The 27,403-nt window shown below is 44.5% G+C and overlaps 1 protein-coding gene across 4 annotated transcripts in view; it reads right to left on the reverse strand.

Annotated features, from left to right (window-relative positions):
- Window positions 1–27,403, reverse strand: part of Arhgef3 (Rho guanine nucleotide exchange factor 3) — a 283,256-nt gene that overhangs the window by 57,479 nt on the left and 198,374 nt on the right. Inside the window, exon 1 of one of the 4 annotated variants that reach the window (XM_041662552.1) lies at window positions 14,989–15,243. The exons of the other annotated variants lie outside the window; for them this stretch is intronic. Within the exon in view, the coding sequence (XP_041518486.1) occupies window positions 14,989–15,081 (93 nt within the window). The 5' untranslated portion in view covers window positions 15,082–15,243. Of the gene's footprint in view, window positions 1–14,988; window positions 15,244–27,403 lie in introns of those variants that run through there. 4 annotated transcript variants of the gene reach the window in all.

A 27,403-nucleotide genomic window follows, 5' to 3' on the forward strand; every position in this document is an offset into this window, starting at 1 on the left:
TGGCTTGGCAGGAATCAAGGCTATGCTGGAGGACACGGAAACAGTGGTGAAATTCCATGATAGCAGCCTGAGGAGGGGGAGGGAGTCAGTACCTGGGTCGTGAGGTCTGCACAGGACAGGCCCCACTAGGCCAGCACCCAGCTGAATTATGTGCTGCGGGAGCTTGTGTGCAGCCTTGGCAGACCCCAGTACTTTCTGGAAGTAGGCAACTATAGGTACTCCAGGCATTTAATCCATCAGATATACGAAGCAGAACTTTTTCTCATGCAAGCACGGTGTCTTTTGCTTCAGGAAAGGAAGGACTGCCAAGCCCCACGTGTGTCCTCTCTAGCCACTTGTCATCTTCTGGAGCTCGGCATTATCTTAGCTTCCCAGAAAATGAAATAGAAGTACAGAGATGAAAAGAGGCGCACAAATCTTGGTCTCAATGTCCCAAAGGATAGGACAGATTGTTCTAGCTGAATCTGGGATGCTGACGTACATCTCAAGCTGGCTGATCATCTCAGACTGTCAGGTCTGCTGTCTGATTGAAGATAAGGCAGGGACCACATTTGCCTGCTAAGTAAAACCTGCATGGTCGTCTGACTGAGAGTTCCAGACTGCAGGAGAGAACAGATATACATCTTTGCTGTCCATTTGTTCCTTAGCTTTGACTGAGGCCACGTCTTTTGAGCAAGGAAGCCTTTTGGGGATGTGACTTCCAGAAAGAAACACAAAGCACTCGTGATGCTCTCTGGCATGTGCCAGCTGTCCCCAGCACCACTTCATCCCTTCAGATGCCTGGCCCATGTGTGTCTTCGGCAGCACCTTCCCACACTTACGACCAGGAAACATAGAACATTTTAGAACATTCAGCTCCCAAGTGAGAACAGAATAAACCCAAATCTGATGATTCTAAATTGAAAAAAGCCACCAAACAACTATATAAGGATCAGTGAATTGGAAATATTTTTTTTTTAAATTTAAACTTTCATATTTGGGGTGACACTTTGCCACACACTGAGCAACAGCATGTGGGGGGGGGGGAGGCAGAGGATATGCTGCTCAGGAAACTTGAGGGCGGTGCTCTACAATAGAGTTCTATGGTCCTCCTTTCAGCCCAAGCACCCTTGAGTAAGTACGTAAATAGTTTCAAAATGTTATTCCTTAGGATGGGTGTGCATGCTCACTCGGAATATAATATTGTTGGCTTGGCCACATATTTTCATTCTGCGGCCTATTTTGAAAGACAAGAGTTTGGATTTTTTTAATGCTCACTGACAATGGATTTTTCCAAAAACGCACTGCAAACACTGATTCTCTACATTCTCCATTTGCAACCTTGAAGCACAATGATTGCATGTTATTTTTAACTCACAGAATTTAAGACTGTATCATCATCTACAGTCTATTCAAATTCATACAAAGAAGAAAAGGAGCTTTGGAGATACAGCTCCCACTACGTCAAGTTCAGCTCATTTCTTTTTTTAAAGATTTATTTATTTATTATGTATACAATGTACTTCCTGCATGTGTCCCTGCAGGTCTGAAGTTGGCACCAGATCTTATTACAGGTGATTGTGAGCCACCATGTGGTTGCTAGGAATTGAACTCAGGACCTCTGGAAGAACAGTCAATGCTCTTAACCACTCAGCCATCTCTCCAGCCCCAGTTCAGCTCATTTCAATGATAAAAGATAATCAAGAAAATGAAGGACAATGGCAGGTGACTTATAAATACAGAAGCCAAATCACAGACTTTTGGTGAAACAACATGTTGGCTTAGCCTTGGAGTCAGAAGTAACGGGTGCCAGTAAGTCTCTAGACAAAGCAGTTTTGCTGACTATGGTTTGTGTTTCTGGGGTTAAGGACTCCTGGAGCAGAGAGGGAAAGTAAAAGACAGGTGGATGGAGTAGAGGCTATTCTGGACCGGCTCCTTCTTCCTTCTGCCTCTACACTTAGGTACCTGGGCCTGCAAAGCCTTAGAGAACTGTTGCTAAGGCTTCTCTCTGCCTGACCCTAGCACCCTCCCATCTATCTCACGACACTCCAGGACCTGATTGGAGAGAAGAGGAAGCAGCTGTCCAGAGAAAGGAAACCACTTGCTCCAAGTCTTACCCAGGGATTAATTGGCAGAGCTGAAATTCGAATTCAAGTCTACCTGATTTGAAAGCCTTTCCTGCCACCCCCCACACCGATCTCCCAGGGTACACAACTTCCTCACTTAACAACATCATGGCACGTACAGGGTCATAACCTGCAAGTGTGCCTCCCTGTGCTTTCTATCCATAATGCCTTGAGTCAGTGTTACTCATTTCCCCACTTCACAGAACAAGCAAATAAGACTTACATGGGTTTAGAATTGGCCCAGGGTCACCCAGTCGATACAGAGCCCAAGGCCACACACCTGTCAGAAAGGTCTGAGTTCTGCTAGCTTCCTAAGCCACGGGAACCAGGATGGGAAATCTGACTTCACAGTCAGGAGAAAGATAGAGTCCGTGGCAGGGAGTGGAAAGAGGAAAAACTGAGCCTGCTATGGTCTTGCCCTATCACGCTGGGACCAGCATGAAAGACAGATGTGAGGTGCTCTGCCCATGTGCCTCTAAGCACATGTGATCCTCTAAGTACACATCTGGAGTAGATGGCAACTAGCAACAGTGGTCTCATTTGACCACTTTCCAGTACATGGCATTCACAGGCTTCCAAGCTCCTCCCTGAGTGCCCCTAACACAGATTGGTGGTCATTATCTGTATGCTAGTTTGCTAATGATTTGATCAAATTCAGATAGAAGTTCCTTGAGAAAAGAAAGCATGACTTTTGGTTTCTCAACATGGAGGAAACAAGAGACACACTCAGGTCTCAGTACTTGCTCACTGACAACTAAAGAACACTAGAGGCCATATTTTAGTTATTGAATTCTTTATCAATCTAGTCATCATACTATGGAATTTCCCCTACCCTTCTAACAAAGGACCTATTTATAATTAAAGTACCCCGCTTCAGTAAGTCATGCAGAACTCAAAGCAATCAAGCTCACCCTCATCTGCCTGCCTTTGTCTGTGGTCAGTGCTGGCTGAGCCCTGGATGATCCATGCCAGGGGGAGCTGCTGCAATGGCCAGGTGCCTCTCTACTCAGACGCACACGCCACCTCCTTTTTAAAAGCCATTCCAGGAACTATAAAACCACACCAGATTTCTTTCCTTCTCTCTCCTTCTTCCCTTCTCTCTCTTTCATTCTTTTGGTTGGTTGGTTGGTTGGTTGGTTTTTTTCAAGACAGTGTCTCACTTTATAGCTCTGATTGTCCTAGAATTCACTATATAGACCAGACTGGTCTCAAACTCACAGAGAAACCCGTGCCTCTGCCTCCTGAGTCCTGGGATTAAAGACGTGTACTACTATACCTGGCTCACACCAGATAGTTTTATCCTACTTGTAAGAAAGGAATGTGAAACTTGCAGTGTGCCTGGGACAGCTTTTAAAACAAACAAACAAACAAACAAACAATGCCATTTGGACTCCTGGGAAACCAGCTTGGTATTGCTTACAAAGGAAAGAGTAACTTCCTTTCATAAAATGACCACATCAGCTTCTACTCGCAGTAGACAGACACTCAAAACAGAAGCTGTTGTGGCTACTAACGACCTGATGTCTGTAGATGACATTTTATATTTCTTTTGGAAATCCTGCTTTACAGGTAAAGAAAGCAAGATTTAGGAGGACGAAGTCCAATCTCTTCAACTCACGAGGGGTCCAGAGCTGGGATCAAGAACTCAGTTCACGGGGCTGGAGAGATGGCTCAGAGGTTAAGAGCATTGCCTGCTCTTTCAAAGGTCCTGAGTTCAATTCCCAGCAACCACATGGTGGCTCACAACCATCTGTAATGGGGTCTGGTGCCCTCTTCTGGCCTGCAGGCATAGACACAGACAGAATATTGTATACATAATAAATAAATAAATATTTAAAAAAAAAAAAAACAAAAAAACCTCAGTTCAGAGCCAAGTGGTGAGTTTGAGGTCAGCCTGGGCTTTGGCGTTCCAGGACAGACTGAGCTACATAGAGAAACCCTGTTTCAAAAACAAACAAACAAACAAACAGAATCACGTAAAACCTGAGTTCAGATCTCCATCAACCATGTAAAAAGTTGTTTGTGGCAGCATGTGCCTGTAACCCTAGCACAGGGGGAAATGGGTCCAGGAAATGGAGTTGGGTGTGTGTGTTCCCAGAGGTAGACATTAGGAATTTTAGGTAGGCAGGCACAGGCGCACGCGCACACACACACACACACACATACACACAGACACAGACACACACACACACACACACACACACACACACACACCCCTACCTACCTGTTAGACTCTTGTTAAATACTTGCCCTGCCTGAAGCTTCCAAGCTGATGATAATACTTTGTTAAAAGGGAAGTCGGCAAGCGACAGAGGTGTTAAAGACACGCTAGGTCCAAATCAGAAACTCGGGAAGAGAGTGACTTGAATTACCCTGAATCTTATTTCTGTACCATTTGAGCTATCACAAATGGCACGAAACTAAACTTTTGGGAAACAATGAGACTACAGGCTACTGATGGCCCACCATCACCCATACCCAGGTTGTGTGAAATCTAAAATTAAGAATTCAATGGGGGATGATAACTCAGCAGGGGAGCACGTGCTTAGCATAGGGAAGTCCAGGCCGCAGCACTCAGGGGTTGGGGGTGAGAGACCTCTCCACCAGTTCTATCTTAGTTCTCTTTTCTGTGTTTACCTAGGGTTGTTATAACATCTTTGAGAAGGGAGCTTGCACTGGCCATGAGTTCAGGCCAGGAATGGCTAGAAGGAACCCTCAGCCCTTCCAGTCGTCAGGCCCAGCTTTATCTGTTTCCATTACTTAATTTATTCTCCTTTCTGTGGCTTCTTCCTTCAGAAATACTTCAACTTTCTAGATCAGGCAACTGGTGGCATATATATATATATATATATATATATATATATATATATATAATATATATATAATATAACATAACATAACATATTATAAGGTTCTGACTTAGCTTCTCAGTTCTAATTAACTCAAGCAGGCTGCCAACATCTAATACTATCTATGAAAGGGTACCTTTGGGAAATGCTGTATTTCTTTTTGCTACTTATCATGTCTTCTGTAGCTATTCCATCTAGACAACTCAGAAGGCATCAGGTCAACACACGTCACCTCCATGTGCAGAAGTTTGTGCCCATCCGTTTTTTGTGGGCTTGCTTTCCACCCTAGCAGTGATCTCCTAGCAAATACAAAGTAAGGCCTTGTTTGCAGTGAGGGATTCTGAAGCACAGGCCAGGGCAAAGGTCACCAGTCCACTGACCCGAGCATGACATCACTTAGTGCAGAGTTCTAGCCAACCTTAACAGAGTTCATCTGTAACCCTTTCCAAACAGCTCTGCTTACAAGCCACTCCACTAAGCAACATAACTAGTAGCATGTTCAGTCAACATGTTGGCAAGCCACGTCGTCAAGACTAGGAAAAGAGGGAGTCACCATTTTGCTTGCCTTGGTTGATAAAAAGAATAGTCCTTGCCTCACCAATTGCTGCAGTGTGAATATGAAATGTCTTCCGGGCATGTGTTGAGGGCTTGTTCCCTAGCTGCTAGCACTATTTTGAGAAGTACTAACAAAGTTTAGGAGGTGAGAGGCCAGATGGAAGGAGTAGGTCACTGGGAGCATGCCTTGAAGGTTACACCTGGTCTCTAGTCCCTTTGTTTCTCTCTGCTTCCCATCTATGAAGAGGTGAGCAGCCTCTGCCACATGATCCTGCAGCCACGATCCAGGATGATGGACTGAAATCCCCGACACTGTGAGCTCAAACAAGACCCCCCCCACCCCCGCAGTTGTTTTTACCTCTTCTGTCCCAGCTGACACACATTCTCGCCTTCCTCCGCTGAGCCAAAGGAGATAGCACAGGTAAAATGTCAGCATCGGATGACAACATTATGAGATTAGGGAGCAAGATGGAAGTGGGGTGGGGGGGGTGCTTTGACTGCAACATCCCTTCCCCCATACTTCTCTACTTCCATTTATGTATTACATGGGTTTAAATCAGATTCCACTGTACTTATCATTATTTTTCTTCCTGATTTTTTTCAAGAGACGCTAAGGTATATTTCTGTTTTAGGCAGTGATGGTTACAGATGATGCCCCTGACCAATGGGATATGGGAATCATCTTGTGGTTCTTCTGCCTATTGTTAGTAAGTACGAAAGGATGCTTAGACTGGAATCTGGCAGCTTACTTCCACCTCTGACTTTACCATTTCCATCTGTGTGCTCTTGGGAAATCATTGGTGTTCACTTCCCCTTTGTATACTCATTTTAAAAACAAAGATAATTATACTCAGGTGAACCAAAGGATATAAAAGTGTTCTAAAATTTATAAAACGCACACACAAAAGAATGGGCATCATTACAAGTGTCATTATGAACAATTTCGGACACACATTTCTCCCTAAGAGCTATAACATCAAGTCCAAAGATTCGAATCAAACCTCTTTCATCTTTGTATGTGTGTGCATGTCTCTGCGTGTACATGGCACTTGTGTTTCTGTATGTGTGGAAACAAGAGAACAACCCTGGGGGTCATTCTTCAGGCACTGTCTGGACAGGGTCTCCCACTGCCTAGAACTCATCAAGTGGGCTAGGCTGGGGGTCCACGCAGTCCAGGGATTGGCCTTTTTCTGCCTCTCTAGTGCTGAGGTTACAAGGGCAAACACAAGCCCTCTGTCTTTTAGTATATACAAAAAAGAGCAGTTAGACAATATCCATAGCACTGCGTCTTGTCGTGTCTACGAAATAGCTATAATATTATTTGGGTAAGAATTAGCCCTTCTTATTTTTGCAATTTCTGTTAAGATGATAATTTAAAATAATCTTAGCCCTAAGTTCTTCGTATATGAGCTGCCTATGCTGCCTTTTGTCTATTTGTCAATACACAATTTTATATCTGTATAGATTATTAAATGATGGAGATACTAATATTTGCCCTGTTGTTTTTATTTCTAAAATATTTTCAAGGTATTATTTTACTTCTCCTTTCTAAGGCAGCACATTAAATAAAAAAGAAACTTTTGATTTTGTATCATAACATAGCGTAATCATAGTGTTTCCAGGTTGATCAATGCTCATGATTTCTGGGCACAATGTGGAAGTCCAGATGAATAAGCAAAAACAAGGAGACAGACTGAACACAGCTGGGTGGATTGTGAGCAAGGATGTGAAGTGGGGGAGGTCAGGGGAGGGACAGTAGTTTTCTTTTTTTTTTTTTTTTTGCTTTTTCGAGACAGGGTTTCTCTGTGGTTTTGGAGCCTGTCCTGGAACTAGCTCTTGTAGACCAGGCTGGTCTCGAACTCACAGAGATATGCCTGCCTCTGCCTCCCAAGTGCTGGGATTAAAGGCGTGCGCCACCACCGCCTGGCGCAGTTTTCAAATTTATGATATATGAGAAAGTACACCATAGAATAACTGCTCTGGAAAGCAATGCTACAATTCATTAAGAACTGATTTTCAGGACTGGAGAGATGGCTCAGTGGTTAAGAGCACTGGTTGTTCTTCCAGAGGACCCAGGTTCAATTCCCAGCATTCACGTGGTAGCTGTCTTTAACTTCAGTTTCAGGGGACCCAGCATCTTCACACATAGATACATGCAGGTAAAACACCAATACACTTGTAATTTAAAAATGAACAAAGACAGAAGATGGCCTCAGATGCTGTGAGTTCTCTGTCCCTGGAAGCACTAAGCAGGGATCGATAGCATCCAGCAGCTGGATGCGAACTGGGCACCTGTTCTCAACACACCAGGGTACTCTGATGCAGTGACCGGGGTCACTTCCTTAGCTGCTTCTATTTGTTTCTTAAATCCTTGGAAGCAAAGCATGTTTTGCTAACTCCTTTTCTCCTCAATGTAAGAGGCAGGAAAGAAAAAAAAAAGTCCAATGAATTTACCGTTAAGCTTTCTGGTTCAGTTCCAATTACTTGAAGTTTACGAATAAGCAAGGCTGCCTTCTTGAAAAAGAACACAATGGCCCAAGCTAAGAACCACATCCAAGTCTTTCTAGACTTAAAGGGGACCACTCCTCCCCTACCAGTTGAAGGTTCACAAGCTGATCCTAATTAACTTGTGACAGCTTCTTCTAAGCTAACAGCTCTTGTCTACTAAAACTAGAGAATGGAAAACAAGGTGGGGGAAAGGAGGCACCAGAAACCTGTGGTCTCTACTGACACAAGAGTAAACGGTGATGTGATCACAGCAAGCTTCTCATGGGACAAATTACACAAAGACAACCGAACACATACATCACCAGAGAAGGCATGCCCAGTCTCTCTCTCTCTCTCTCTCTCTCTCTCTCTCTCTCTCTCTCTCTCTCTCTCGCACGCACACACACACACACACCAATTCAATTTACAGAGGGTTTTGCAAAATTAGGATGTGGTCAGTAATTTATTTTGATCCAGCAGCTATAATAATAGCAGCACTGGTCCACAATTTTGGGGTGTCTTAAAAAAAAGGGGGGCTGGGACACAATTTTTTAAAAATAGATGGTAGTTGGGTGTTCATTATTGGTTTATGAGGAAGGCTGGTGGCTCATGGAGAGAAGCCAAATGATGAACAGAAGGATCGATGGGGTCGTCTCCACATTAATGAACATATAGACTCCTGGCAAAGACCTGCCTTGTGGTCTTGAGATACATACAGATGAAATCACCAAAACCCTCTCAAGGTAGGGCTTGCTACTCTAGGAGATGGGCTGCCAGAGGTACTGGCTAAGGCTTGGGTTGTTCACTCGTTACAAAAACAATGAGCCTTGGATTGTGAAGCAATTTCTGGGGCAGGCAGGTTCATCCTTCTTGTGCCATGTGGTAAGGAGACCAGTGATTTAGTCATTTTGTGGCAATGTGATGCGGTTGGGAAAGTACAGACTTCACAGTCAGACTAAGCTGTGAGTCTTGGATCCCTTACCACATAGCTCAGCTATCTTGGAGAGCCATGCCATTTACAGAAGGGGACTTGCTGGAGAGTTTAGATCAACTAGACACAAGCTAAAGTTACCCGAGAGGAGGGAACATCAATTAAGAAAATGCTTCTATAGTATCAGCCTGCAGGGCTTTTTTGTGTGTGTGTGTGTGTGTGTGTGTGTGTGTGTGTGTGTGTGAGAGAGAGAGAGAGAGAGAGAGAGAGAGAAGACCAGAGCTTTGATTGTAGACCTGGCTGGCCTTGAACTCAGAGATCCACCTGCCTTCACCTCCTGAGTGCTGGGAGCTGGGATTAAAGGCATGTACCCACCACCATGTGACTGTGTGCTACCACTGCCTGGCTGGCATTTTAATTAGTGATTATTGGGGAGAGCCCAGCCCCTTGTGTGTGGTACCATCCCTGGGCTGGTGGTCCTAAGTTCTATAAGAAAGCAGGCTGAGCCAGCCATGAGGAGCAAGGCAGTAAGCTGCCTCCAGGTTCCTGCCCTGATTTTGATGATGAACTGTGATGTTGTAAACCCTTTCTCCTCAACTTACTTTCGGTCATGGTGTTTCATCACAGCAACAGGAACCCTGACGAAGACAGGAGGTTAGCACTGACATCATATGATTCCTGTGATCATGCTCAAAGGGAGGACAGACAAATGAAGCCGTCTCGCCCCATGCATGGCTACGTACAAAGCAGCATTCGGTAAATTAGGATGATGCACTTGTTTTTGTTTTGTTTTGGACACAAGGCCTTGTAGTCCAGGATTGCCCTGAACTCGTGAATCCTCCCACCCTACCTTCTGAGTGCTAAGATTACAGGTCTGAGTCACTACCCCGGGCCTGATAATACTCGTTGAGTGTGTGCCAGCACAAGAATGATCTCATTTGACCTTCACTACGGTTCTAGCTGCTCCATCATTATCTCAAGAAGACTCCAAGGTCACTCCACTATCAGGTGCTGAGGAAGATGAGGGGACCCAGATAGTCTTATTCCAGAGTCAACGCCTTGAACAGCCTTAAAGTCAACACGTTAGAGTTAACCTCCTTTCCTCTGTCTTATCCATGTATGTTCATCTTGGAGAATCATATCTCTAAGACACCCAGACAGCTGAACAAGCCTCAGAGTGATGGCCTAGTGACCACATTCAAACACTTCCAGTGAGTAATGACCTTTCTCTGGGTAACTTTGGTGTAACGGGGTAACTTTGGTCTAACGGCGTAAACGAATGCAGACAGATTGCAAAAATATATACAGCTTTAATAGACTTACAGAACCACCGTTCCCCGGAGACCAGGAAAGCAGAAGGGAGTGCTGAGAGCAGGCTCACCAGATTTATAGGTAAACGTTAGCCCGAGGCGAACACGCCCCCTAAGGGGTGGGACTTATCCCTACACTTTGGGGCTTTTCACCCGGCAAAATCTGGGGCCAGCTAAGCCATCTAAAGAAATTTTAGGGTCCAGTTGTAATAGCTGCCACGGCTGTTTCCATGTTGTCGGTCACATATATTGACAGTTTGATGCTATATGATGCAGATGCCAAGAAAAGCCAAGCACAGGAAACCAGTGACCACTTAGCTCTGTAACTGACACTCAAGAAGTGCAAATGGATAAATACAGTTATTTATGTATTGGCTGGGGGGGGGCATAAATCACAGCAGAACACAGGATCCGCCTCGCTAAAACTTCAGAGGCACCTTCACAGTTAAGACTGCATCCTTTAAAAGACAATATTTATGTGAAACATTTTATAAGACTGGTTTGCATTGCCCTCCATTTTTTGCTTGTTTTTCCATTAGGTGCTTTAAGTACAGACTACTGGGCTAAATTCATCAGGAAATCTAGTACTGGATCTTGGATCAAGTTAGATTTTCTTTGTTTATTCCTGCAAGTCGCCTCTGTTTGCTGTCCTTATTCACAAAGCTGGGATAATAATACACATTTTGTGATGAACTACAACATGACAGGAGTTTTAAGAGAGACCTAGACAGGGGAGAATTCGAAAGAGGGTAGAATGCTGTAACTTCACATCCGGTGTATGCCATTATTCATAGGACTATGCAAGGCTACTGGGTAAAACCTAGAACCTATACTTTCGGCATCCCAGGGCAACACCCCACTACTCATGCTCTACACCTATTATCTGTGTGCATAAACGCCAAGAGACAAAGACAAGGGCAAAAATACCACCAACCAAATGAGGCCTGATGCCAGGAAACATCTATACCCAAGTGAGCAGTCTACCAGGATGCCAGATCAAACACAACGAAATGTCTGTTTGGATTTCCATTAAAAATAAAACTGAGGGTCAATGAGATGGCTCAGCAGGCAAAAGCACTTGATGTGCAAACCTGATGACATGGGTTCGATCCCATCATGCTTTGGGAGAAGAGAAGTAGAAGTTCTCCTCTCACCCCTTCACACACGTGAACCTAGACACACTTGCCTGCATGTGCACATGTGAGGGTGCAGTCTGTCTGTCTGTCTCTCTCTCTCTCACACACACACAGTAAAATAGAGTTAACCCACAACTCTTAACAGCCTATCCCCACTACTTTAACTTTCTTCATTATACTTGGTTACTGAACCTTCTATTTAAAACAAACCTCACCATGGGGAAACAGATTTCTAACCGGAAATCAGCCTGGTTCATTAGCAGTATCAGCTCCCTTTTTAGTATTTAGGTGTTCATTATTTAGGTATAATATTTAGGTATTCGTAGCACCTAGCAGTCCTAGAGTAAGCACTCCCTCCCAACATAGGAATGATCAAAGTTCCCGTGAACACGGAGATAAATGGGGCAAAGTTGTGTCAATGGTCAGAAGAAATAAACTGTTCATGTCATATGACATTTTTCTGTGAAAATCCAGAGCCGTGCACCAAGCTCCTCAAATTTCGCAGTAATGATTAGAGGTGAAGGATACAATTAGTCATAGGCATAAAAATGGAACATCTGTGCTGGATGTTGGTGGTGGCACATGCCTTCAATCCCAGCACTTGGGAAGCAGAAGCCGGTGGATCTCTGTGAGTTCAAGGCCAGCCTGGTCTATAAAGTGTGTTCTAGGACAGTCAAGATGGTTACACAAATAAAGCCTGTCTTGGGCTGGAGAGATGGCTGAGTGGTTAAGAGCACTCATTGCTCTTCTACAAGACTAGGGTTCAATTCCCAGCACCCACATGACAGCTCACAACTACCTGTCACTCCAGTTTCAGGGGACCTGACACCCATGGCAGAATATTAATGCACATTAAATAAAAATAAATAAATTAAAGAGAAAGAAACCCTGCCTCGAAAAAAAAAACCCAACAAAACAACAAAAAAGAAGCAGCATTTTATTATTTGGCACAAAATATCAGACATACACTATGTAGAATATTTTTTAAAGTTTAAGATATATCTTTTTTTTTTTTTGGTTTCTCGAGACAGGGTTTCTCTGTAGCTTTGGAGACTGTCCTGGAACTAACTCTTGTAGACCAGGCTGGCCTCAAACTCACAGAGATCCGCCTGCCTCTGCCTCCCGAGTGCTGGGATTAAAGGCGTGCACCACCACCGCCCGGCTAAGATACATCTTTTAAAGAAAAATATAAATATGTATCATTTTTACTTTCACTGGAAGCATTCGTTGAAATAAAAAAGAAGCATTTAAATTAAAACCTGAATAGAAATTTTATTATTTGCTTTTAAGAGAAGAGTAAGTCTGCATCATTTTTACCGAGGTACATGGCATCTGGCGAGCATCAAAGCCTGCTCCCCCCAAGCTTTCTCTTATATGGTGACTGAGTGCTAGAAGGAATCGGCTGGTGCCATACTGCACACACAGTCCTCCCTAGAGAAGGCTCAGGAGGAACTACCATCAAACATTTGTACCAGGCATAGGTGCTCAGCCACAAGCACCACTGAAGGTCAACGAGTCCCATCAACCAAGAAGGTCTCCAAATAGACCGGTTTGCTTCTATTGTCGTTTTTACAAAAAAGAAGCTATTGCTTGAAAAACTGCCATAGGATCTAACAATCAATATCTACTTTATAAACAATTATATAATCACCTTCTTTTTAAAAGATAGTAAGTGGATGTGGGTTTTTTTTTTTCTTTTTAAGACATTTTCAAATACTGGTGACACCTACTGGCAGAAAATATATCCCAGTCCACAGCTTGCAAAAAGTCTGGTCTACAGAAGCAAGTAGCCTTTAGTGCCGATGGAACCAAGAAAACTTCCCCTGAAACCCACTGGGTTTCCTTTTCCTAACTTTGCCTCTCTCCATTATTAGGAAGTGAGTTATACCTGACCAATAAAGTTGGAGGCACTTATTTCTGCCTCAAGTTGTGTAAAGTGTATTTTTATTAAGGCAAAAATAATTATAATAATAAAACTCAATGGTGATACCTGAAAGATATTTACCAACTATTCCTCCAAAGCATTCATTTCCCATCCTTGCTTTTTACACAAACACATTCTCACAAAGGAAAAATAAAGCCTATTTTATTTTGTAAATCCAACTAGTAGTGAAGAAAATTAGTATACTAATTCATAAACTGTTACAGCATCTATCCATAGACTGTGACTAACAGGGAATGAATAAGCAGGCAGGTTTAGTTAAGCCTTTACCAAAGTGCACCAAAACACAGAACAAAGGGGCAGAAAGAAAAAAAGAACTGGTCAGAATTCACAGCTATTTTCACTACTGTTTTCTTTGGCCCACTTGAACCAAATTGGCTTTGCCTTTTCTCCTCCCAGGAGTTTGAGGAGCCACCAGCCCCACTGTTATGGAAAATTCATATCCATTCCAAGCCTGCACAACCTGAACTCCACGAAGGTGCCAGCCCGTCCAAACAAATGAGAACCCACCACACTTCCGCTGCTGCTGTGACTAAAATCTTAAAAACATTCAACTAAGCTAGGGAAAGGAGAGAGATTTAGCCTGTACTCAGCATACGAAAACGGGAATATAACCAGAGCCTATTGGAGTCCTGCTGGGGGCGGGTGGAAGCGATCTTGTAGGAAGAAATGAGTCTCTGACGCTACGCCCCTCCTCACCTATACATAACTGAGTGAGCCAGCCAAGTGCGCACACTGAGCAGTTTGTGTGGGGTGTAGGTGGAACTCAAGGGTGCTGTGACAAGGCCGGGCACACACCTGCCTCCAGCTCCACAGCCCACCCTGGTCTTGGTTACCAGGGTGAGATGGGGGAGAGTGGAAAACCACACACACACACACACACACACACACACACACACACACACACACGATGAGCTGGTCCTATGGACTCCACCACAGCAAATTTGGGGTCTGATAAAGCAACTGCCTTCTCCAAACCTCTGAAAAATAATGAAGATCGCCTGCTCCTCCAGCTGAACCTAACCAGCTTCACAGGGCAGCCAGCGATTCGCCAGAGACAGGACACATAGGGGAAAAGACAAACCAAACTGAGAGGACTCCCTCAATTACTCAAAGGCACAACACAGTTCCCAGTATTTCAAGAAGCTTCCCATTCACCAGAGAGTAACTCATTTCAGCGGTCACGAAGGAGATCCTCAATTACTCATTTAGCTCATACCCAAGATGAAGGACGCCCTCACCCAGTCTCCTTAATTGGTTACATGTGACGGGTAAAAGTGTCCTGTCCAGTCCTTGCTCTCAAACAGCCGCGAAATCAAGTGTGTCTGCTCGGTCTCCTGAACCGATCTCCAAGAACTTCAGGCTCTCCCGACCCCGGCCGGGGAGGGGAGATATTGCTTTACTGACTGGCTCTTTGCTGACACCTGGGCCTTCCTGACAGGGCAGGGGGAGGTAGGTGTCTTTGCCTACTCTAGACAGACCCCGGGGTTTTGAGAGCGCTGCCTGCAGAGGCAGCGGCGAGGAGCTGTAGTTCCCGGGCGCAGGGAGAGGAGGACCCCAGAGAAAAGACGTGCGGTGGCGATCTGGAGAAACGCGACACGCAGGGGAGACGGAAAGAAAGCGAGCGGCACCCAGGGTAAGGCGGCGGAGGAGCTGGGAGGCGCGCGTCCTACCTCGTCCTTGGCCGCCCCGCTGCCCAGGGGTGCCTCCAAGCTGCAGTTCGCCCTCTTGACAGTGAGGTAGAAGGGGTAATCTTTGGCCACCATGGCGGTTGCCGGGCCTGCCCTTTGGGATGTCACCGCTGACCCCAGGCGACAGCAAAAATCCCGGGTGAAAGAGGGCCCGAGCTCCACGGTGCTGGCAGCGGCGACACGGACACTCACAGCTGCTTCTACCTGGTGGACTCAACGCTAGGAATCCAGCGGGAGGGGCGGGACCGCTTCAGGGCACGCCCACGGAGGGCGGGTGGGTAGGCGGGGCTAGAGAGGCCCACCCCGCCCTCCTAGGAGCACCAGGTACTAATTTGCAGACACCTCTGGTGGCTGGGGCAGTTTCGCCAGCTTTGGGGGCCTCGGGGAACACGCCTACGGAGCTGCCAAGCCGCAGACAGCTCCACTCATAGAAGAACAGACGGTTTCAAGGAGGCTGGACACGGGCAAATGCCGATAGAGCAGGTAGAGGGGGAAGTTCTAAGCCAGACTTCACATTTTCTTTTCTTTTCTTTCCTTCCTTCCTTCCTTCCTTCCTTCTTTCTTTCTTTTTTTCTTTCTTTCTTTCTTTCCACTGTCTATGTATACCTGGCTATCCTGGACACTTTTTTTTTTTCTAAATGAACGTTATTAGGGTAAGAGCAGCCCAAACAGTAAAATGCACCCACTTAAAGTCTGCAGTTCACTGAGTTCTGAATACTTTCAAAGCACCGTGTAACCAACCTTCACAGCAGAGAAATCCACCACGGACGGAGTCCCCTCCAGCCACTCACCCCTATACCCACGCTGGATTGATTGCGTCTTCGCCCCCTCCCCCAAGCGAAGACCACGCCTTCGAGGATATTTTCTGGGCTAGCGTTGACTTTGTAAATGCCCAAGAAGCGATTACAAAGTCGTTGCTGCAAACCTGCCCATGCCAGTAAAAACAAAACAAAACAAAACAAAAAAACTAGAAACAATGGTAACATTCTCAGTAGGGACCGCTTAAGTAAACTTTCCTCACTATGGAATACAACCCTATAGCTATCAGAAAGGAGATGGGTATAGGTGTGGAACTGAGACATTTCCTTTATATTGGCCTCAGTTTGAGAATAATTGCACAGGGTTGGGAGTGCAGATCTTTGGTAGAATAGTTAGTAAGGGTGAGGCCCTGAGTTCAATTCCCGGTATCTAAAATATAACAATGTGGAACAAAACAACACAACACAATACCATTTGTGTTAAAAGCATATCTACAAAAGAGTAGTTTCTTAGTGTTGTGGGTCAACAACATTGACTGGAAGAACCTGCAGCAAGCTTACGCAGTCCCTGATGGCAGAGGAGAAATATCTAAAATTAAAAGGGTTAGAATTAGTGGCCAGGGACTTTAAAGTTACAGGTGATGTTTTTCAATCTCTCACAATAAAAATATATTCACCTGCCACTAGGAAAAAGAAGAGGTTAATCTTCTTAAAAGTTATCATTTCCTCAAAGTACAAATTACATTTCTTGTAAACTTGACTGTGGTATCCCTCCGTACGCATGTGAAAGGCACAGATACACCAGGTGTTGGCACAGGGAGATACTGACTCTTTTTTGCATCTTGGATGGAGGGAAACATTGAGATGGAGAAATTTAGACCCCGTTTCAGTGTTCTCCGTTTCCAGATGAGGTCAGAACCTACCAGTTCTTACTTTCCCTGGCAGGAAACTGCTTGTGGATCTTCCATCTCAGGTACCAAATCCACACCCCAGCAACAAGCCCACCTGCCATCTTGCCTAACTCGGTTGGAGAGATGATAGCCTTTGCTGCAGGAAGGACCTCTGTGTAAACAGGCTCCTGCATGGGTGGATTCTGACTAAGACTGGAGAAAGCACCCATGGTTTTCTTTCCACGTATACAGCCTGAAGAAAAAGGAAGAAAACTGTAGCAGAAGAGGCAGGGAGTGGGAAGGGGCATGTCAGAACTGCTGATTTTCCCTGGGATATTCCTGCTCAGTCTTTTCAGCCCGAGCTGCACTAGAGGTGAATCCTCATGAACACAATCATACTCCCTGCAAGCTTGGCCAAGTTCAGCAGAGGGGTGAAGGGATCCCATCTCCAAGGACAACCAACCAAGCCAGTCTGAGGGGCAGTGACATGTTCCCAAGACAAAGCACCCCCAGGCCTCTCCTTCAAGGGCTCACCCACAATCTTACCACAAGGCCTGGGGCATCAACAGCTCATCTGGGAATATGATGAGCTCTATAACTCCAGAGGCTCTGATAGCCTCTTCTGACCTTCACTGACACCCACACACATGAGAACACACACACACACGCACACACACACACATACACATGCACACACACACACACGCACACACACAATGGGGGACAGAAACTGAACCCCAAGTTTAATTATTTTACAGCAAATAACAATCATATAACAAGAAGCCTACTATACACATTTCATTTTCTCTTAAGATTTTTTTTTGCCTTTTAAAAAAATACTAGAAACTATAGAATCAGTGAATAACATATATGCAGCAAACATGTTGTTTTTTTAGCTTTTATCTAGGGATGGAAAGAAGGACGAAGGGAAAAAGAGAGAATTGCTAATAGCCCGTAACTACTTAACTACTGCAGAGTGGCTAAGCTCCAATATGCATGTGAAAGTGATGATGGAAATATCCAGTGTCCTTGGGTTCCGATTTCAAGTTCTCATAGTCTGAATGTTTCACCACCAGATAGGAGTCTCATCTTTAAATTCTTAAAGATACATACATACATATTAAAGATACATATGTACATACACACATGTTATAACAAATCCCATACACTAGGCCAGCAATTTGGGGTAGGATATACAAGTTTTGTATGTGGTCCATGGGACATTCTAACAACTTTTAAGGTTTGTTTGTTTTTTTCCTTATGCAAGGTCTGCCTTGTTTCTAGGTTTCACGCCTCTCTCCCTCTGCTTTATTTGCTGACTCAGGATTTGGGCAAACTGTCTGGGACTCTAAGTAGGGGTGTGAGTGACCAAAGCCTGTTAGCCAACAGGCTGTCCTAGGAGAGGGATCCCAAGCACAGAGCCAGGCTAGCGGCTGATTTTAGGGAGACTAGACCAGCCCAGTAAGGCCTCCCAAGTGAGCAGCAGGGGTGTTGTGCCCTGCACCCCACCCCCTGCCCATGTGTGTGCGTGCACATGCACGCGTGTGTTTACAGCTCAGGAACAACACAGCCTAACAGCAGCTCCCCTAAAAACAACAGCACACAACACCCTTCAGAGCTCTGCTTCAGCACAATCAGTTACAAGCCCACAAAGCACTTCGCAACCAGGCAGTCTCCAGCCAGGATCCCGGAGACTGAATCAAGAAGCCTGCTCTGCATTTCCAGGAACAATGCCAAGCACAAATCCATGGTCTCCCTTGTGCTGTGCAGGTCACTGGTGCTTCTGAGGGGTTGGGATGCTGAAGCTGTGCACGCTACTGGTCATTAGCCCTTTTTAATCTAGCCGATGATCAGGTGTGGTTAGAAGTCCGACCACCCCCTACTCAGAACAGACCCATCATGGGCTAAAACCTCAGAGGTTAAAGTGGCTGTGACCATCTCAGCCAGCAGGACCATGCTCTCTCCTATCAGCACTGCCCTGACTATCAGGGTTGGATTTCTTTTTTTCTTAAAGATTCATTCATGGAGAGGAGTGATTCATTCATTCATCAAATATGTACTGGACGCTTCCTCGATTAGTTACTTCTCTTCTGGTTTTCTCCCCATTCTTAAGCTTCCCTGCTGGGCAGGTCCAATAAATATGGTCCAATTTCAGACATGGCCTTTCAGATGAGACCTCTGTGGCAAGTTATGCATCACAGAAGAAGCAGGTCCATCAGGGCTCAGCCTCCCACCATGCAAACCCCTGTAGCTTCCCTGGCACCTGTAGCCATAGCTTCTACTGGCCAACCAGACAGGGTCATGCAAGTACATGTTGGGCACTCACACGTTCCAACATCTCTCCCCTCCCCTTTCTTTTGGGCGATGGTCCCAATTAGTAATCAAGCTCCCTCTCCTTTCTTCAACTTCTGTCTTGATGGGAGGAAGGAGGAGAAAGCAGGGAACTCTGGAATCGGGGCTGTGATCTACTGCCACACAAACAGCAAATGCACATATGGTTGTATCTAAAGTCACATACACTGGTACTTCCTCCTTGCATGGGGATGTGCCTCCTGGCTCCAAGACAAATTAGTAAAACTCTGACCCTGGGTATTCTATAACTGGAAGACTTAATTTTTGCATTGTCCAAAATGTTCTGTTTTCAGGAACAAGTCTGAAAAGACAATGAATTTAAAATGATAGCAACCAACAAACAAAACCCAAAACTTGTTGTTGGTTGTTTTAGTTTACTCTTTGGCTCTTTTGGGGGCCCACCACCCAGATCCCCCAAAAAATGCACAAAGAGATTTTTTTCTTACTTATGGATGCCTGGCCTTAGCTTGACTTGTTTTTTTCTTCTAGCTTTTCTTAAATTATCCCGTCTACATTTTGCCTTTCTCTATTTCTGTATACCTTTCTTTACTTCTTACTCCATGGCTTGTTGTGTAGCTGGGTGGCTGGTCCCTGGGATCCTTCTGTCCTTCTCTTACTCCTTGATCCTTTTCAATGCCTATCCTTTCTCCTGCCTTGCTATTGGCTGTTCAGCTCTTTATTAGACCAATCAGGTGTTTTAGACAGGCAAAGTAACACAGCTTCACAGAGTTAAACAAACACAACATAAAAGAATGTAGCATATCTTTGTGCCATCAAACAATATTTCACAGCGTAAATGAATATAACATACCTATAATTAATATTCCACAACAAAAACCTTTCTCCCCATTGAACTAATTCTGTGGATTGTCAGCCATCATGCCAAAATAAAAAAAGAGTCATATTAAAGTATTTATAAAATTTGACTGTGTTGATAAGCTATGATGTGTGCATTTTTTGCCTTCTGGTTTGTCAGAGCAACAGTTTAGTTAGAGGTGATTCTGTCTCCTGAACACCTTTGGCAATGTCTATGTGCTTTTTGTTTTTGTTGTGATATACTCTTATTCAGAAGCCCAGGCTGACCTGGAACTCACTGTGTAGTCCTGACTGACTTCAACTCACAGCAATCCTCATGCTTCAGCCTCCATTGTGTTGGCATTACCAGCATGCCTAGCGAAATGCATTTTAAATTTCTCTCTGGAAGATGCCAGACTTCACTGGCATCTATTGGGGAGAGGCTGGGATGTTGGTGATGACAGTACCTGTGTGGCCCCCCACAACAAAGAACGAGTGCATCCGAAGTGCCAACATTTCACTGCTACACTCACTGCATTGCCTTAAGAGAACGCACTGAAATGTGGCTCCCAGTCTAAAGAATCTGCTGGTCTTGACCTTGAAGGTCTTTTAGGCCTTGGCCGCTGGATAGGATCAGGTGGCAGCTTAGGCTGGGCAGACAAAGGAAAACTGAGTGCAAAGAAGCCCAGTCTCGTCTCAAACCTGTCCTGGTGTCCATGCCTGACTCTTAGCCAAATAACAGATTCCATATCACATGAATGAGTCAAGAGAAGAAAACAGAATGTCAAATAAAGGAGAGACAGATAATTTTCTGAAAATGACTCGACACACACACACAGAAGCATGTATTGCATGTTCTAGTTCATAATTAGAATCTAGGTTATTTTTTAAGGCATGAAAGTAGAAGAGAGGGTTTTTGGGAAGAGGAATGGGGTACAGTGGGAGTGGGAGGAGGACAGAAGAGACCAACGTGAAAAGTATGAACACATACAGTATATTCATTATGAAGATGTCATGGTGAAATCCATTGTTTTGTGTAATTATTGTCTGAAAGAAAAAAAACTACTTCATATATAAAAACGCCCTTCAAAAGTCCAGTGATAATTAGTTTCAATAAAATATAAGTAAGCAGAAACAGGGAAGTGGGGGAAGCAGTTTTGCAGATTTGGGTGTTTTCTAGGATCTTGATCACCATGTTCAGTTGTTCAGGGGTTGTGGCAGAAATATAAACTCAGAGATTTAACTACTCAAGGGTTGTTCCATGCATTATTACTGGCTGCATAGGTGCAATCAAAAACTCATTTCACTTATAGTTCTGTATTAAGATTGATGATCTTTATTTGAATGGCTGGCTATCAGAAGGTTTATTTTACTCAAAGAAATAAGCCACCCCTTGGCATGTTTTTTGTATACCACCAGTGAGTGCTTGTATCTTATAAACAATTTACATCTCCTTGGGAGTATTTCTTAATAGGAGGTGAAAATTCAAAATGTTTGTTTTATTTCAAAATTATTTCTTCTCCTCAGCCTACAGGTAACATACACATATGTGAGACACGTATACCAGCTGTATATAAAGAAATGAGAGCCCAAAATGTTAAAATCTGGCCTTTGTCAATGTGGAAATGGTTTTCCTTCTACCCACTACAAACACAGTTATAAATGTGTCACGTCCATCACCTTTCAGAAGCCACAGACAGTGACTGTGCTACTGTTTGATGTGCTATCAAGAAAGAAAAATATCGCCAGGTGGTGGTGGCACACACTTTTAATTCCAGCACTTGGGAGGCAGAAGCAGATGGATCTCTGTGAGTTTGAGGCCAGCCTGGTCTACAGAGCGACTTCCAGGACAGCTAGGGCTGTCACAGAGAGAAACAAAAGCCCCCGACTTAAAAACCAAAATTAAAAAAAAAAAAGGAATAAAGGAAGGAAGGAAGAAAAATATATTACAAATGTATACAATGGGATCCCTTGTAAGACACACTGCATTTCCAGAGAAGCCTGAGGGCAGGGGCTGGAGAGGTGGCTGAGTAGTTAAAATGCCTGCCACACAAGCCCTAGGACTGGTGTTCGGATCCTTAGCATCCAATACAAAAGCACGGGTGATCATAGTAGCCACCTGCAATCCCAGTGCGGAGGCAGAGATAGCGGATCCCAGGGCAAGCTAGTGAACTCTTGGTTCAAAGGAGAGAACCTGCTTCAGGACATCAAGTGAAGAACGATCAAGGTAGACACCTGACACCAACCTCTGGCCTCTAACATACACATATGTCCACATATATGTACACACACACCAGACACACATATACATGCAAAAGAAAAGTGAAGGCAAACGGGAATGATGGGGCACAACAGTGCTCATGCCATGGGTTGTTTTTTTTGTTTTTTTTTTTACTTTCTTTTACTTTTTTCATTTATTTACTTAACTTTATTATGTTTGTTGGTGTGAAGGTGTCAGATCTCATGGAACTGCATTTTCAGACAGTTGTGAGCTGCCATGTGGGTGCTGGGAATCGAACCCGGGTCCTCTGGAAGAGCAGTCAGTGCTCTTAACCGCTGAGCCATCTCTCCAGCCTTATGCCATGGGTTTTAAGTGGACATCTGACATCTCAGAAGTCAGGTCATTTCCTTACCTTGCTTGAAGTGGAATTGAATGAAAAGCTTACTAAATCCACATCCTGAGCCCCATTTGGGGTCCAGTGAACTGGAATGTTTGAGAGGGGAGCTTAGAAATGTGTATTTTTGATCAACACCGTCAAAGAGCATGTTTGAGGGATGCTGTGTTATGAATCAGAACAGTGAACCGGGTCCCCACTGTTTCCCTCCCCCACTTGCTGCCAGCAGTGATCTAACTACAGACCTGGGGATGCTGAGCCCAATGTTATAGCTTCAAAGTCCAGAATGAGTAGAGAAATCTATGTATTGGTTCATGCAAACGATCAAGCACTGGGAATCTAGAGTGTGCCAGGCAACATGCTATCTACACATGGGTGCATAAGGGATACAATGAAAGATGTACAAATCCACACTTCATCCCAGCTCCCAGCGAAGCCACCCACCGGGAGACATGCTCTGACACTTGGAATTAGATTTACAATCTGGTATCCAGGGCTTCAAAGAAAAACACACTTATCTTCATAGCTGAGAGGTACAACTGCATTTAAGTTTTTTTTAAAAAAAAAAAATTAGCTGTAAAGAATAAAAGGAGGGCTGTTGGCTTGAAATGTTTACCTGCAAAAAGACCTGGGGCTGGGGTGTGTGTGTGTTGGGGGGGGGGGAGATTGTTCTGTAGAAGCCCTTAATTATAGAACTGGTCCAACCAGAAGGAACAGGTTCAGGAACTCTTGGCAAGTATGTGTCTCATCTGGTGGGAGCAGACATTGGCTGTTGTGCCACGGAGCTGCAACGGGCCCAGAAGCTGAGATTTGCCAGGTGCTTTGGGTAGAGAGAACTTGCTAGGCAGTTGAAGTGGGTGGGCTAACTGAGCGCTTTGGTCAAGTGGGAGCTGAGTGAAGAGACCTTCTGCTTTTTATTATTTTATTGTATATTTGTAACAGAGACTCAGAAAGCCAGGGCTGTCTTAAAACACATTATGTAGTTGAAGATGACCTTGAACTCTTGCTCCCCGCACCTCTACCTCCTAAATTCGGGGATTACAAGCCTATGCCACCACAGCTGGTTTATGCTGTACTGGGGAATGAACCCAGGACTTCCTGCACGATAGGTAAGCCCTCTACCAGCTGGGCGCCCCACCCCAAGACACAGAGTTCCTGATTTGTTTGATTTTTTCCCCCCAGCTCACATCCAAGCCCAAGCTCAGCAAACACAGTTCCCATGTGTCCGCAGTTGTGAGCAAACTGAAAGTTTTAACAATAAAGAATGAGCAGAAAGGCCCCAGCCATGGAGTAGCTCTTGTTGATGGTATTATCATCTGCTTCTTCCTCTTCAGTATCATCAACACACAAATACCCGATGGTTTTGCCTGGCTAATTCTCAATCGTGGCTGGGGGTAACCCTCATTTTGTCTCCTCGCAGCACTGAGTACCTCTCTCACCCCGATATTCCTCTCTCAACAGATCCTTTATCTCCACTGTTTAACCACAGTGAGGTATGAGGGTGTAGGAGGGATCATGGATTTTACCCTTATTGCTAATCACATCAGTTCCGGTTCTTTCTACCATACTGGCACGTATCAAACAACAAAATGAAAATTAAATTGAAATAGGACTGGTCAGAGATGTCATGAAAGGTAACTCTAGAGGTTTTGCCCCTCCCAAAGTAACAGAGTGTAGTTTCATCTTAAAATTATTGTTTTTAATTATGTGTATGTATGTGTATCCGTGTGTTGTAGGCATGAGCGCAAGCATGCAAGTGAATGAGGAAGCCAGAGGCATTGTGAGCCTCCTGAAGTGGGTGCTGGAAGAGCACCCACTTAGCCCAGTTCTTAACTGCTGAGTCATCTTTCCAGTCTCTAATTTCTTTTTAAAATAAGATTTTTATGGCCACGCATGGTGGCGCATGCTTTTAATCCCAGCACTTGGGAGTCAGGGGCTGGTGGAGCTCAGTGAATGTGAGGTTAGCCTGGTCTACATAGTAAGTTCTAGGTCAGCCAGAGGTATGTAGTGTGACACTATCTTACATTTTAAAAATTTATTCTTTGAGAATTTCATATACACATATAATATTTTGATCATATTTACTCCTTCCTCACAACTTCTCTTGGGTTTCCTCTACCCTCATGTCCCCCTTCATGACTTTTTATTAGTATTTTTTATTTATTGAGAATGTAATGCATGCAAATAATAATTTTGATCATATCCTCCCTTTTCTAACTTCTTCAAGATCCAACTTCACACCTCCCTCTCAACTTCGTGTGCTCTCTCTTTCTCAAAAAACCTCGAGTCCAGTTGGTGCTGCTCATACACACGCGAGTGGGGGAACGCCCACCCACGCACAGTTGAACTACCAGGGACCACATCCCTAAAGAAAACTGATTCTCTCCTCTCAGCCATCAGTTATCAATAGCTCAGACCTTCCCTCCCCCACTGGCCATAGCATACATAGTATTTGGGATAGGACTAGGAAGTCATGTGCAGGTGGGCTACCAGAAATTTTGAAAAGTAGACATGGGTCCTTAACTTAGCTTTCTGATGGCTCAAAATTTATGGAAACAACTTTGAAACGTAGGGCTCTTTATGCTGAGTCTTTGCTCTCTTGAGGTAGGGCCTGAAAGGCTTTTTGTGAGGAGAGGAGGAGGATTTTATTTAGTGTTTAAGATACCACATAGCTTCCAGGAGGAGGTGAGTGTGTGCGCTCAATCTCACATCATTTTGTTTTATTTTTTGAGGCACTGTCTCATTTATGCTGCCCATGCAGCCTGCTCTTGAGTTCTAAGCTCAGATGATCCTCCTGCCTCAGCTTTCTGAGATTCCAAGACTATAGATGCAGCACTACATCTATCCCTAGACTCAAATTTTCATCCCAGGAAGCCAAAGGGAAGGGATGAATACGTCTCTGCTAGCCGCCTGGAATGGTGGCTCTTCACTGCCAACTTGACTAGAATGAGAATCATCTGCAAGACTGGTAGGCGAGACTGTTGGTTGTGTCTGTGACCATATTTCCAAAGAAGATCCACCCTTGAATGTACCACCTCATGTCAGCATCCCCCTTTCTCCGCTTCCCAGACAGCCATGATGTGCGCTGTGCTACCTGCCTCTGCCTTCCCAGTCACGAACAGAGTCCCTCTCTTCCTTTCGAGCTGTCCTGTCAGGTATGTGTTCAAAGCCACACAAAATCAACGAACACTCTGTTCCATCCAAGGAGGGTCATGATCTCCCTCTCAGATTCTTACAGGAGGTGACTGAGAGCTTCTAACACCAAGACGGCCAAACTCATCTGTCAGTGAGTGGGAGGAAGGAAAGAAGTAAGAGAATTGAAATGGTAGAGCCAGCATCATGTGGCCTCCTTTCTGAACTTTAGTAACCCCGAGCTGCCTGCAGGCTCAGAAAACCCAAATGCAACAGTAGGTACAGGGATTTCTCTGGTGCCAGGAAAATGCAGTAAGACACCACTTTTACAAGGTAGGCAATGAATTAATGCCCTGCGGCAACCAAACAGGCTTTTAACATCTCCATAGTTGGCAGCCAGAAGCCCAAGAACTGGCTTAGTGCCTTCCAGGGTACAACAGATAGGACCACGTACTTGAGGATAAAATCATCCTCCAGGAGAAAGACTAGCAAAGGAGGCTAGGTTTTTTATGAGTCAGGGGAGGGGAGCAATCCGATCTGTATTTTCATTGCCACAACAGGCCCCATTTTAATGGACGCTGGAGGCTTCCCACATGTTAGACACATTTTCTAGAGTGTTTAAAAAGGGACCGTGTTTGTTAGACCACCTCTGGCACTGAAAGAACTATCCTCCTTTAGATGGGGAGGGGGATTTGTCTGGTGGGGTTATAGCAAAGATCAGAAGCTTCTCTTGGATTCTGCTGTTAGGAAGCAATTTGGGGTGTCTTGCTACACTTTACCTCCAGAAGTTTTAAAGGAAATGCCTGTCATCAAAGTTCAAAAATAAATTCAAAAATGATGCTGGCAGAGCAAAAAAAAAAAAAAACAAAAAAACAAAAAAAACCAAAACCAAAGGGATCAGCATGCTGCATCAGTTTCCTGATCATAAAACTTTATAAAAACAACCCACCCATCAGAAAAAAAATGTACAACAATAGCTCATATTCTTTCCTAAATGCTTGCCTCATGCCACCCCGAAAGGAGGTGCCATCACGTTTCCTGAGTCATGAGCTCCAACACCACATCCCTTTCCTCCCTCTCTCAGGCCCACCCTTTTGGCATCTTTCCTAAACTTAGCCTCATCCCCAGCGAGGAGCTCAGTGGAGAGGAGCCGACTTTCTCCTTCTCCCTGGCCTATGGAGGCCAAACATCTGTACCAGCTGGAAGCAGGGATATCTAAGGCTTCTTTCCCTAGCTTCATCCCCTAGCTTCATCCTTATATCCTAAAGGAACTTTTACCAGGGAAGGTTATATTACAAAGTCACAAAGTCAGAACATGCGGTCTGCTTCAGAACCTAAAGACCAATTATAAATGTTTGCTTGGTGACCGTACACTGTGAAGACTAAAGTGTTTGTCTTCTACCTTGGCTCTGTAGCAACATTTGCTCCCACCCACACCCCCGCCCCCATCCTCTTGCTGCTGAGGATAAAACTCAGAACTAGGCACTGAGATACTTGCTGAGTCCTATATCAAAACTTCCTCTGTGGAATTTTTAACACATTTTCCTTCAGTTCCCGGCACAACGAAAGAAACATACAAGCCCACAGAGATGAGAAGCCTGGACACAAATACTGAGTTTTTATTTGACAGCTATCTGATTTTGGACAATTTAATCCCTAATGTCAAACCTCAGTCTAATCATCTGTAAAATTGTGATGTTTTACTTTAGTGTATGCGTGTGTATCTACACGGTACATATATATCATGAGTACATGCAGAGGTCAAAAAACAACTAATGTAAGTTCTCTCCTGGCCACAGTTTCTTCCTGGCCACAGTTTCAAGGCTTTAATAAGATAAAAAGCCCACGAATGGTT

Source organism: Microtus oregoni, unplaced genomic scaffold (assembly GCF_018167655.1).
Source record: "Microtus oregoni isolate MIOR12 unplaced genomic scaffold, Mior012 000013F_ref0000133, whole genome shotgun sequence".
Classification (NCBI taxonomy): Eukaryota; Metazoa; Chordata; class Mammalia; order Rodentia; family Cricetidae; genus Microtus; species Microtus oregoni.